Here is an 11,307-nt window from a genome sequence, read left to right as displayed (position 1 = left end):
TATGTTTCAATTTTGATTTTCTGAGGAAAAATTGAAAACAAACTATACAAGAAATATGACAACATTATGTGAATCACCTCAATTCACCATTCTCGTGCAAAAACAATCAGAACTCCCCCTCACAACAAACTATTTTCCCATAATGATTTCAAAACACTTAAGTTTGTTTCAATCAAAATGGTTTTTCCGGAAAAATTAGTTTGTATGATAACTATTTTGTAGATTCGGGGTTATCTCATCATCTTGTTTTCTTCAAACCTTTTAAAGATTTAACATTTTCAGTTTTAACATAAACCATTTGTAGAAAATCAAGTACAACTTAATGTCCCTGATTTACCACTTATGAGGCGAAAAATCACCAAAGTGAAATTTCTCAAGAAATGTGCCGATTCATGATCCACGATACCATCTTGGGATCTCCGGCAAGTCAGGTTTTTCTATTTAAACAATTTCACCCAAGCCTGACTGACCTTGGGTGATTTTGAATTCTTGCTCAACAATGGTGGAAAATTTGCATCATCCATTGCTAAACTAGAATTCTCAACTTTTACCTCAACACATGGCTCCTCTGGTTTTACCATACCAGAATCATTGCCTGAAGGTGGCTTGTCCGACTTTGATCTGTCAGATTCATCGCCGACCTTTTCCTTCTTCTTCCCTCTCTGTTCTGTCCTCAGATTTGTATCTGATGAATTCGTCTTGCTTGTTTTTGCAACTGAAGGAGTCGATTCATCAGAACTTTTATTCTGTTTATCCCGTGAACCCGAGGACAAAATCTTCTCGAGATACTCTCTCGCTTTCTTTCTCTTCTTCCTCAGTCGGTCTTTCTGCCCCTGAGAAAGTTTAACTTTCGTCTCTAGAACTTTCGGTTGTTGAACTTTTGGTTCTCGAACTTTTAGTTCTTCGGGCTTGACCTTGACTGGAATTCTTGCCACTTTCTGAGACATAACCCTTGATCTTCCCATTGATCTCCTCGGGCAATCTCGGGCAATGTGACCTTTGATATTGCAGTTATAGCACCTCCTGGTCTCATATCTCCAGTACTGGCAATTAACAGCAATGTGTCCATGATAGCCACAGCTGTAACACATTCTGTTATCGTACCAGTTATCACCGTTGTACCAAACACTCAAGTCGTAACACTGTTTGGCCTGGTGATATTCCTTCCTCAACTTTGATGGATTTGACGCTTTAGCACTGTGGTCTGACCTGCACCACTTATTACCAACATTTTTTGAGTTTTCATTTTTTATTTTTTGTAAATTTTGTTTTTGATTGGATGATCGATCCGATGAACTTTTATTATCTTTTTGTTTCTGTTCTGCTTTCTTCCTCAAAGGCTTTTGCTTAGAACATTCACCTTTTTCGGTCGATTGCAAAACAGTTTTCTGAAATTTTTCTTTCAAATTTAAAAACAATTTTTGTTTTTCTTTTTTAATATTTTCATCATCGGATGCATCATCACAATCTTCAACTTTGACAGAGTCAAAGTTTGTGACACAGTCACTTATTGGATTTCGACCTAAACGAGTCGTTCGGAAGCTTTCTCCTTGGTTTCAGGTGCGGAATAACAAGAAACTAAGGTAGAAACAGCAGGCAAATCACTTTAACTTCTTGTTTTACTGATATCAAACGTTTACAGTTCAAATCTCGCACCGGCAGCACTTCGGCACGATTTCTACACTCCCTTTTATTTCTGGACCTCTCCAAGGGTATTTATACAATTTCTGGTCCACCCCAACGTCACGTCCGAATAAGTGGACCAGACCTTAAGTTCTGGACCTCTCCAACGGCATGTCCGAATAAGCGGTCCAGAACATTGCCGTATAAGCGGTCCAGCCTCTAAAACACATAAACTCTCTAATTTTCTCGTAAATCACGCCCTAATCTATACAATACAATGTAAGACTCGATCTAAGACGAAATCAACAGATGTCGTGCACCAACAGTCTTTCATGTGTCGAACCTAAAGAAGTGCTTATCAGATGAAACCCTCATCATTCCTTTTAAGGAACTCACTATCGACGAGCGGTTGCAGTTCGTCGAGGAGCCAGTAGAAATCACGGACCGGGATGTGAAGGTCCTCAAACACAAGAGAATCCCTCTTGTTCGAGTTCGTTGGAACTCCAAACGTGGCCCAGAGTACACCTGGGAACGCGAAGACAGGATGACAGAAAAGTACCCCCAGTTATTCGAAACCAATGCAACCACTACTGAGGCTGAAGCTACTACTTCGGAATTTCGGGACGAAATTCCAGATCAACGGGGGGACGATGTGACACCCCAGGAAAACCAGTGAACGTTATAACTTACCTAGCTTCCTCAGTGAGTGCATACCAAATTTCGGGACGAAATTTCCAATTAGTTGGGGATAATGTGACAACTCGAACTTTAGACTTACTTAGTGTAACGATACGTGTTTCCGAGAACGTTATTAATTGAATGAATACTTGGTATGTTATGTTTATGTGCATTAGGTGTGTATGTATGTTATGTGTTGCACGAGCCCAAACCACACACTAAAACCCGATCGCACAAAGCTAACCGGTCACACAAGCCCATTTGGGCCACACTTTGAAATCGGACCCCATTAGATAACCGAGTTGGGCTCGGCCCACTCCCCACTCGCAAACACTAAACCCTTTGGTAAGGGTTTGATTCTCATTGTTGTTACAAAACATAACACACACAACCCTAGAAGCTCTTGCTCTCTCTCTCTCTCGTTTTACTTGGAACCCGACGGCACAAGATTCACACTACTCGGATCATCCTTACTACTCGTAATCCGGTTAGTGTTTGTTAATTGCTTGTTAAATGATGCTTTGGTTATGGATCATCGGATTGTTTGTATGATGTTAGTATGTTGATTATGCTAGCATAATGATAAATTGTTAATGATAAAGTGTTTGAAATCGGCTCATGTATGTTTATAAGATGATGATTTATTTGATGATAATTGTTTGGGTTCTGTTAATCGGCCACCATGTTTTATACTCGGATTATTGCATGATATTGGTAGTTTGGATGTTGCAAATTGATAATGTTTGAGTGTGCATGTAACCGGTTGATTTATGTTAAACCCGAATAATTTATTTCGATCCGTATGAATGTTAGGATGGTTATTCTTGAACATGATTTGAACAGGTTGAATGTGTTTTGAAACTGATTAAATTATGAGTTTGATCTGATTCCCGAAACTGCCAAACTTGTTTGCTGAAATTACGGAAGTGATTGAGATTGAATTTAGGGAAATCAGGAAATCAGTTACACACTGGGTTGCGACTCAGATTGCGAGTCGAAACCTCACAATCACGACTCGAGACCACAACAACACAAGCCGAGACCATGGTTGCGAGTCCCGTTGCGACTCGTAACCGGACCATGATAAGCCGAAATCACCATTGCGACTCGCAACCTCCTGTTGCGACTCGTAATCAGCTGTTGTGACTCGTAATCCCGGTTGCGACTCGAGATCGCCGGTTGCGACTCGAGACTAGCTGCACGTACACTATTTTGGGCCTACACTGTCACGGGCCCAATCTTATGACTGTTATGTTATTGGACTGCTTATCTGTTTGGGCCGACATGATATTTGGGCTGTTGTATTTCGGGCTTAGACATTGGATCGCATATGAATGTTAATGCTATGCTCTTACCTGTTCACATGCATACGTGATTCTTGCCATGATTATATGTGTATACATACGTGTAGCTTATACGTGCAATAGTTGAGTACGAACCTAACTTGCATAAGTAACCATGATAGGGCGTGGTTGATCTCTTACTATATACTTGAGCATTTTATTGTCTGCCGAGCAAACCCAGGTGAGTTCACACTCCTACTAAGGCATGGGATTCCCGGGTCGTGGGAATGGGATAAAGGTTACAATTGACTAAGAACGTACATATGCTTTTCCTAGACTATCACTTACCATGATCCTCGGATGTCAGGACGGTTCCGTAGGTTAGAATAACACCTACGTGGTCATATGCCGATCACTGCCTCGGATTTCAGGCACGCACGTAAAACCTACGTGTACGCATTACTTACTTCTATCCTCGGTACAAAGGATACGTACGTGAAACCCACGTACACCCCCGCGTCTCCTATCCTCAGTTGTGAAGGATACGTGCGTAAAACCTACGTACACCCCATACGCGCTACTGTTCTCGGAAGAAGAACAGGGATGATACAAGTAGTTGATACGAATAGTCTAGTGGTCACATAACATGGGAAGCCCCCACCTACACAACTTACTATCGGCCCAGTAGAGCCACCCGTTACTTACTGTTACGCACTTACTTACTGTGAACTCGCTCAACTAGTTTGTTGATCATTCTGTTACATGCCTTGCAGATCGTTAGGTACATGGAGCTTGCACAAAGAGGAGCCGGTCGTTGTGGACAAGGATCGTATTACTTTGTTGGACACTTATGACATTTCAGTATTTTTAACTTGGGTTTACAACAATGCTTCCGCTACTTAAACAATGTTTGGTTTTGAAACATCGATCATGTCATGATGAACTACTTTAATGACTTTTATTATTATTATTAAATGCTATGTTTGATATGATTGATGGCTTGATCCTGGTCATGTCACGCTCCCAAGCGGTGGTACTCCGCGTGTGGATTTTGGGGGTGTGACACTGGCTGCATCGTTGCTAGTAGCTGCATAATATAAAGTATATAAATGTTGGTTAAATATGTAAAATTGGTTACCATTCAGATGAAATACCAATATATAATAATAACTTGGTAACGTAGACTTTTATCACCACTTGTGGGCATAAGAATGAAGCAATAACGTTTTCTCCACAAATTCTTTACAAGCATGATGTTGTAAGGGACGACATGCCTTCTTGCCCAATATCACAAGATTTGACACTTCAAGATCATCTAGTGACTTTAAATTTCATAGCTAGGAGTTCCGGTTCCATAATTCGAAGGTGTGGCGCTAGTTTGTCTTACCAAAAGATGATACAACTAAAGTTTTTATTAGTTTTGATCTTGCTATCCTACAGCAGACAAAATCAATGTCCATACACCTACATGGTAGGCAAGGTTTCTCTACAAAGCTAATCTATCTACTATAATAAAAGAAACCAAGTTTTGGACACGTGTGATTCATTGAAGGTATCTTATATTAATTAAATAAATAAATAATAAATTAATATTAAAACTTATCATACTTCAATAAAATATTATCCTCAAATCTAAATTGTTAATTTAATATATTTTTAAAACAAATACCTCTCTTTCCTACTTATCTTATATTAAATATATAAATAATAAATTAATATTAAATGTTATCCTAATTTATTAAAAATATAACTTTTTTTATTATTTGGTATACAAAATTATATTTATTCAACTCGTGTAAAACGCGGGTTTTTAAAAATATAACTTTTATTATTTACTATACAAAGTTACATATATAACCCGTGTAATACATGAAGTTTTTAAAGATATAACCTTTTTACATTTGCTATGTAAAATTAGATTTATTCAACACGTGTAATACACAGGGTTTTTAAGAATATAATTTTTTTTTATTATTTGGTAGATTTTTCAACCCGACTATACACCGGTTTTCTAAAGATACGACGTTTTTATATTTAATATATAAGATTACATTTATTTAATCTGTGTAATACACATAGTGTTTAAAGATATAACTCTTTTTTAGATTTATTCAACACGTGTAATATACGAGGTTTTTAAGGATGTAATTTTTTTATCATTTGGTAGATTTATTCAACCCAATCATACACGGGTTTTTTAAAGATACGACGTTTTTAGTATTTAGTATACAAAATTACATTTATTTAATCTGTGTAATACTGGTTTTTAAAGATATAGCTTTTTTATTATTTGATATATAAAATTATATTTATTTAACCCGTACAATATGCGAGTTTCATAAATATATAACTTTTTTATTATTTAATATATAAAATTACATTTATTTAACTCGTGTAATACACGGGGTTCTAACCTAGTATATTCTATAAAAAAAACCTAGTTGCATTAATACTTCAAATATTTTGTTCATTAATCACTGCCGGTTCACATCTTTCACTTTGTTGAAGGAATAGATGTTGGTTGTTCTAACTAAGCATAAGCAGAACTCTAGAATCATAACTACAAATGACTTGTTTAAACTACAGAGGTGTTTGGATGTCCGTTTTCAACTTTCTATAAAAGGAGAAATCCAAGTGACATAAGAAAAGCTGATGTGTCAGCATGAGAGGGTGTCCAACAAGGCTTTTCTTATCTCATTATTACATCATAAAGCCTAATATTAAAAGACTTTAAAATTCAAAGTTGGCCCACATCAAACCACTGCCTTGTGTATTTTCAAATTTTAAAGGTCTGGCCCACATTCTAATTCTAAAGTGCAACCACTGCCCATCTACGAGAAAGTAGCAGCTGATTCCTTTGGCAAATGTATACTTAGCAGCAGCAGATGTTGTTATCTTCCGTAATACTTTTAGATCTGCAGATGTTTAACGCTAATTACCGGGAAATTCAAAGTTTTATATATGCATGGGAATAAGTAATTAGCAATTAATGCATGTCACTCAGATTCAAACTCCTGTCAATCATGCTTCTTATATAAGGCTTTTCTTCTCATGCCTCTCTTCATATTTCTTCTCTGATTTTGAAATTTGAAATTTAATCACAACCCGAATTCCGAATTAGAAGCATGTCAATATCAGTTGACAGTAATAATATTAGTTTTGTTAACGATTTGAATCCTGCTAAGGATATGTGGAACATGAAGGCGAGAATTATACGAAAATGGAATCAGGGTTACAAAATGGAGATCATCTTCATTGATGAGAAGGTAATTTATATCTCTGCTTTTCCGTTTTATTTTAGAAAATGTAGTGTTATATGCTAAAAACATAATTTCTTTAAATGTTCTTCAGGGTGCTAAGATTCAAGGAGGTATTAAGAGTCATCTGATACCTATTTTTGATGGGCAGCTGCAAGAAGATGCTGTTGTGATTCTTTCGAAGTTTGGTGTTGGTGAGAATAAAGATTTATATAAAGTAGTAGTGCAGCCTTATAAAATCAACTTTTATAGATGCACAACTGTTACTCGTGTGAGAGATTGGCAAGGTGTTGAGTATGGTTTCAATTTCAGAGCTTATGAAGATATTCTTCAAGGAGAGGCGTTAAACGCTTTGAGTGTTGGTAATGTATATTTTTGTAATCATGTCTTGCTTGTATAATATTAGAGACTTTTAATTATATTCTTGTATAATGTGATCATGTAGATGTTGCTGGATCTGTGATTTCTTGTGGAGATCTTGAAATCTTTGATCGACCTCCAAAGGAGACTAAGAAGTTGAATTTCGATATTGAAGATTTGGAGTAAGTTGTTGTTTATATGTTCAGTCATGTAGTGATCATAAAATGTATTTAATGATGTTAATAAATAAGATGAAGAATGTTTGTATTTAATGTGGGATCATGTAATGGTAATAAATGAGGTTTATATTGTTTGTATGTAATGCTGAATCATGGTAATAAATGAGGTCTACAGTTTATTCTTAGTGAATATAGTACTGAAATTGAAACCATTTGCTACTTTAATAAATGTTATAGTTTTTCTGATTTATTTTCTGTTTTTATTCATTCAATGTTGTTTTGATATGAATATTCTTTTCATGGAGTGGTAAGGTTTTGCGGTGTACCGTGTGGAATGATTATGCTCTGCAGATTAAGGACTTCATTTCTAAAGTCCCACCTCATGAGCATGTGATGGCTGTTATACAGCATGGAAAGTGTAAGGAATGGAAAGATATTTTTGTTAGTTTCTGCAAATCATAACTATACTGTTTATTTCTGGCAATATAAAGAAAGGTATACATTAAATATCTATATACTTTTCCGTGTAGGTGAATATACTGTTCAAAGTGACAAGTTTGCAACACGAATTTTTCTGAATCAAGAAATTGATGAAATTGATGAAGTTGATGAGCTAAGGAGGAGGTAATTGTTAATATAATTTCTATTATATATAGATGGTAAAGTCAAATACTTGGTTTCATGTCATTTGTATACTAATTCTAATCATTTGTGGTATTCAAAAGGCATATATTGAAGTTTGGACAAGGGAGTAGTTCTACTTCTCAGACGATACTATCGTCTCAGAGTATTTTTTTCATTACATAAAGAATTTGTAACTGAAGGTGTGAAGAAACATGTTGATGAGATTAGCGAGATAGAAGAGGTTTCACTTCTTTGTATATAGTTTGGTTATTTTTTTGGTTTGTCACCTGCGTGTTTTTACATGAAGTGTGTTGTGTTTTTACAGGAAATGTCTTGTGTTGTGGTTGCGACAATTAAGATTGTGCAAGAAGAGTATGGTTGGTTTTATGTTGCCTGTCGTAAGTGTTTCAAGAAGGTGATGGGTAAAAGTGAATACTTGCAAAATGTTGAGAATGTTTCAGATGATATTCTTCGATTGCCTGCGACTTCTTTGGTTTGTATCAGATGTCATACTGAATGTACATCGATCACCACAAAGTAAGCAATGATGATTATTTAGAGTTATATTTATATAAGTAACATTCTAAGACTCATATTTGAATATAGTTTTGCAATTTACTTAGTTAGTTGTATATATTTCAGGTTCAAGGTGCAAGTGCGGGTGCAGGATGAGAGTGGTAGTGTTTCTTTTATTATGTTTGATAGAGATGTTCAGAAGTTTCTTGGATTAGCGGCGAGTGACATAAGAGAGAGGCAGGTTAAGGCCAATGATACTAGATTCCCACATGAGATATTTCGATTGATTGATAAGAAGGCTGCTTTTAAGATTGATGTTTCAGAGTTCAATCTTAAAAATGACTATCATGTTTATACTGTGCAAAAAACAACTGAGGATCCAGTAATAATTGCTGAGTTGGTTGATGGAAATGGTAATGGTGATGAAAATACTGATGAGGTAGCATATAAAATTACTCTTTCAATCTATTTATTTTTCTTTTGAGTTTTAAACACTGGATTGTGTACTTTTTAATATGATATCATATATTATGATCCTTTAGGTTACTCAAGAGGTAGCTGACGTTAAAGACGTTAACCTTTCAGACTCTTCTCAGGTGTCTGCTGAACGAACTTCAAGGGTGAGTATTTATTTTTAAAGTATGTTTAGTACGTTTAAAAAGAGTTCATTATTTTATTAAATGAGATCAATAGTTGTTTTGTGATCTGTTGGAAGGATGCTGTCTCTGTTACGGCCGACTCTTCAGTCGTTGAAGTTGAAAAGGATTCTGGATCAAGTCCGAATGGAAAGCGGATGGCTCAAGATGCTGATGTTGCCAACGTTGGTGAACTATCCACTAATGTGAGAAGAACCCTGAAGAAGCTGACTAAGGTTAACTATTAGATGCTTATGAAAAAACAATTGTTATGAGAGATAAGTAGGAACCACTTATTTTTGAAGAATCCTTGTGGTTTTTATTTATGTCTGTTAACTGTTGTTTTAACAAACTGTGGTTAAAAGTTTTGTTTGTAATGGCTACAATGATGAATATGTTATGTAATGTATATTGGTTGAATATCAAGTAAGGTTAACCTTTATTATACATGTTTGGTGATATTGATGGACTGGATAAGTAGTAGGGTTGTATATTATTGTAAGATTGATGAATGAAAATTTGATCAATTGTTTAGTCGGAAAACTGTTGGGGTCTGAGATACATTAACATCTGTTAGAGGCTAAGCAGTGTTATAGTGTGCGACATCTGTTAACCCCTAAGCAGTGTTAAAGATTTGTTAAAGGTTTAGCACTGTTATAGGGTGATTCAACAGACTATATGAGCTGTTGATCATTATCCGTTAAACATCTTATATTATAAATCTTTTGTTCAATTGTGTAATATCTGTTGGTGCATAGCAGAACTTAGGTTCATCATACATTTTGCTTCATCAGCAGAGGTTATAGCGTGCTATAACGTGCTAACATCTGTTAACCCTTAAGCACTGTTAAAGATCTGTTAAAGGCTAAGCACTGTTATAGCGTGCTTCAACAGACCTTATGAGCTGTTGATCATCATCTGTTAAAGATCTTATATTATAGATCTTTTGTTGAATTGTCTAATATCTGTTGGTGCACAACAGAACTTAGGTTCATTATACATTTTGCTTCATCAACAGAGCTTCTCTTTAGCAGACTTTCGCTTCAATAGTCTTTGTGTTAACATGCCTTTCGGTTCATCAGCAGAGTTTGTTTGCCTCATGTGCTGAGGTTGTTTCGTTTAAGTAAGAGACTTTTCTTTTAATAGTGGTTGTCTTCAACAGATGTTTTGGTTTGTAAAGTTTAGCGAAACAGATGTTGAGTTTGTCCCTTTGGTAGGAGCAGTTTTTAAAACACTGTTATTTGTAATTCCAATTTGTATACTATTTTATTAATTTTGAGTGTTATATTTCTTTTTGTTGAGTGACCGGGAAATGTAATTGAAAATAGTAATGTTTAGATGCAAAATATAGTAATTTTTATTTAAAAAATATAAAAAGGTAAAACCACAGTTTTGAAAGTATATACTAAGACTACATAACTTTATTCCTAAGTTAGTTTCCAAACAAGAAATTTGTCTATCAAACATGTCAACTAAAACATAAATTATACAAGGCTGAAAAGGTGTTCAAAGATCATGTCAACAAACTTCAAAGTGTATTTTATCTCCTCTTACACTTTTTCTTCGACTATCTCAAACCTCAGCTTTTTCCCCACATATATTTCTGTTTCATCCATGATACGCTGCCAGTCTGTATGCATCACTAGATGGTTGTTGTCGTCAGGTGTTTTAGGATCTCTCCTAACAACCAGCTGTACCAAAAACTTCACATGACCAAATGACAGCACAGCTTTACGGTAATCATTTAGCTAGTGTTCTCGAACAAAGTTCCTCGGTATTGCCTGTAAAGGAAAATTTTTTCTTTAGTTATTCATTCAAAATAGCATATACTTTAAGTAATAACAGATAGATCCAAGATTATAAGTAAAATCAACTATATTAAAAGTGGATATGTAAATACCAAGCTCTGTGTCTGTAAAACATGGTATTCAAACTGTTTTTTATAATGTGGACGCCTTTTGCGGTTTTCGTGATTGGTACGGCTGCAGTGATGTTTTGTCTCTCCGTGAAGTGCAATCCCATCTTTGTTAAAAACCTTCACAGTAAAGTTAAAGTCATCTTTAGGAGTACTTCCCATCCATTGAAACAGCAGTTGGCAGCTTTCCTCAATATCATTTTCGAAGCAAAAAGTTGTCCATCCAGGTCCCATAAA

General features: G+C 35.6%; 1 protein-coding gene and 1 long non-coding RNA gene across 4 annotated transcripts; both read left to right on the top strand.

The window, feature by feature from the left end:
- Positions 1 to 6,709: 6,709 nt before the first annotated feature.
- On the top strand, positions 6,710 to 7,387 carry LOC118480256. Its single transcript, XM_035975007.1, has 3 exons — positions 6,710 to 6,850; positions 6,936 to 7,203; positions 7,287 to 7,387. Exons 1-3 carry the CDS (start codon positions 6,710 to 6,712, stop codon positions 7,385 to 7,387), a joined length of 510 nt encoding a protein of 169 aa, XP_035830900.1.
- A 585-nt stretch (positions 7,388 to 7,972) lies between these two features.
- LOC118480409 lies at positions 7,973 to 8,695 on the top strand. Of its 3 annotated transcripts, XR_004862558.1 has the most exons (4): positions 7,973 to 8,004; positions 8,106 to 8,204; positions 8,330 to 8,541; positions 8,647 to 8,695. It is a non-coding gene; the product is annotated as an uncharacterized LOC118480409 (long non-coding RNA). The 3 variants fall into 3 exon arrangements; XR_004862559.1 differs by lacking the exon at positions 8,106 to 8,204 and having other exon boundaries at positions 7,974 to 8,004; XR_004862557.1 differs by lacking the exon at positions 7,973 to 8,004 and having other exon boundaries at positions 8,012 to 8,204.
- The last annotated feature ends 2,612 nt before the right edge of the window (positions 8,696 to 11,307 follow it).

This window comes from Helianthus annuus, chromosome 7 (genome assembly GCF_002127325.2).
Source record: "Helianthus annuus cultivar XRQ/B chromosome 7, HanXRQr2.0-SUNRISE, whole genome shotgun sequence".
Lineage (NCBI taxonomy): Eukaryota > Viridiplantae > Streptophyta > Magnoliopsida > Asterales > Asteraceae > Helianthus > Helianthus annuus.
This window is presented reverse-complemented; position numbering and strand designations above follow the sequence as displayed.

What these genes read in the sequence shown, in the direction of transcription:
- LOC118480256 (XM_035975007.1), top strand. Translation starts at nt 6,710, where the DNA reads ATGTCAATATCAGTTGACAGTAATAATATTAGTTTTGTTAACGATTTG. An exon ending in TCATCTTCATTGATGAGAAG is followed by an intron (nt 6,851 to 6,935) that starts GTAATTTATATC and finishes AATGTTCTTCAG; the next exon opens with GGTGCTAAGATTCAAGGAGG. An exon ending in GTTAAACGCTTTGAGTGTTG is followed by an intron (nt 7,204 to 7,286) that starts GTAATGTATATT and finishes GTGATCATGTAG; the next exon opens with ATGTTGCTGGATCTGTGATT.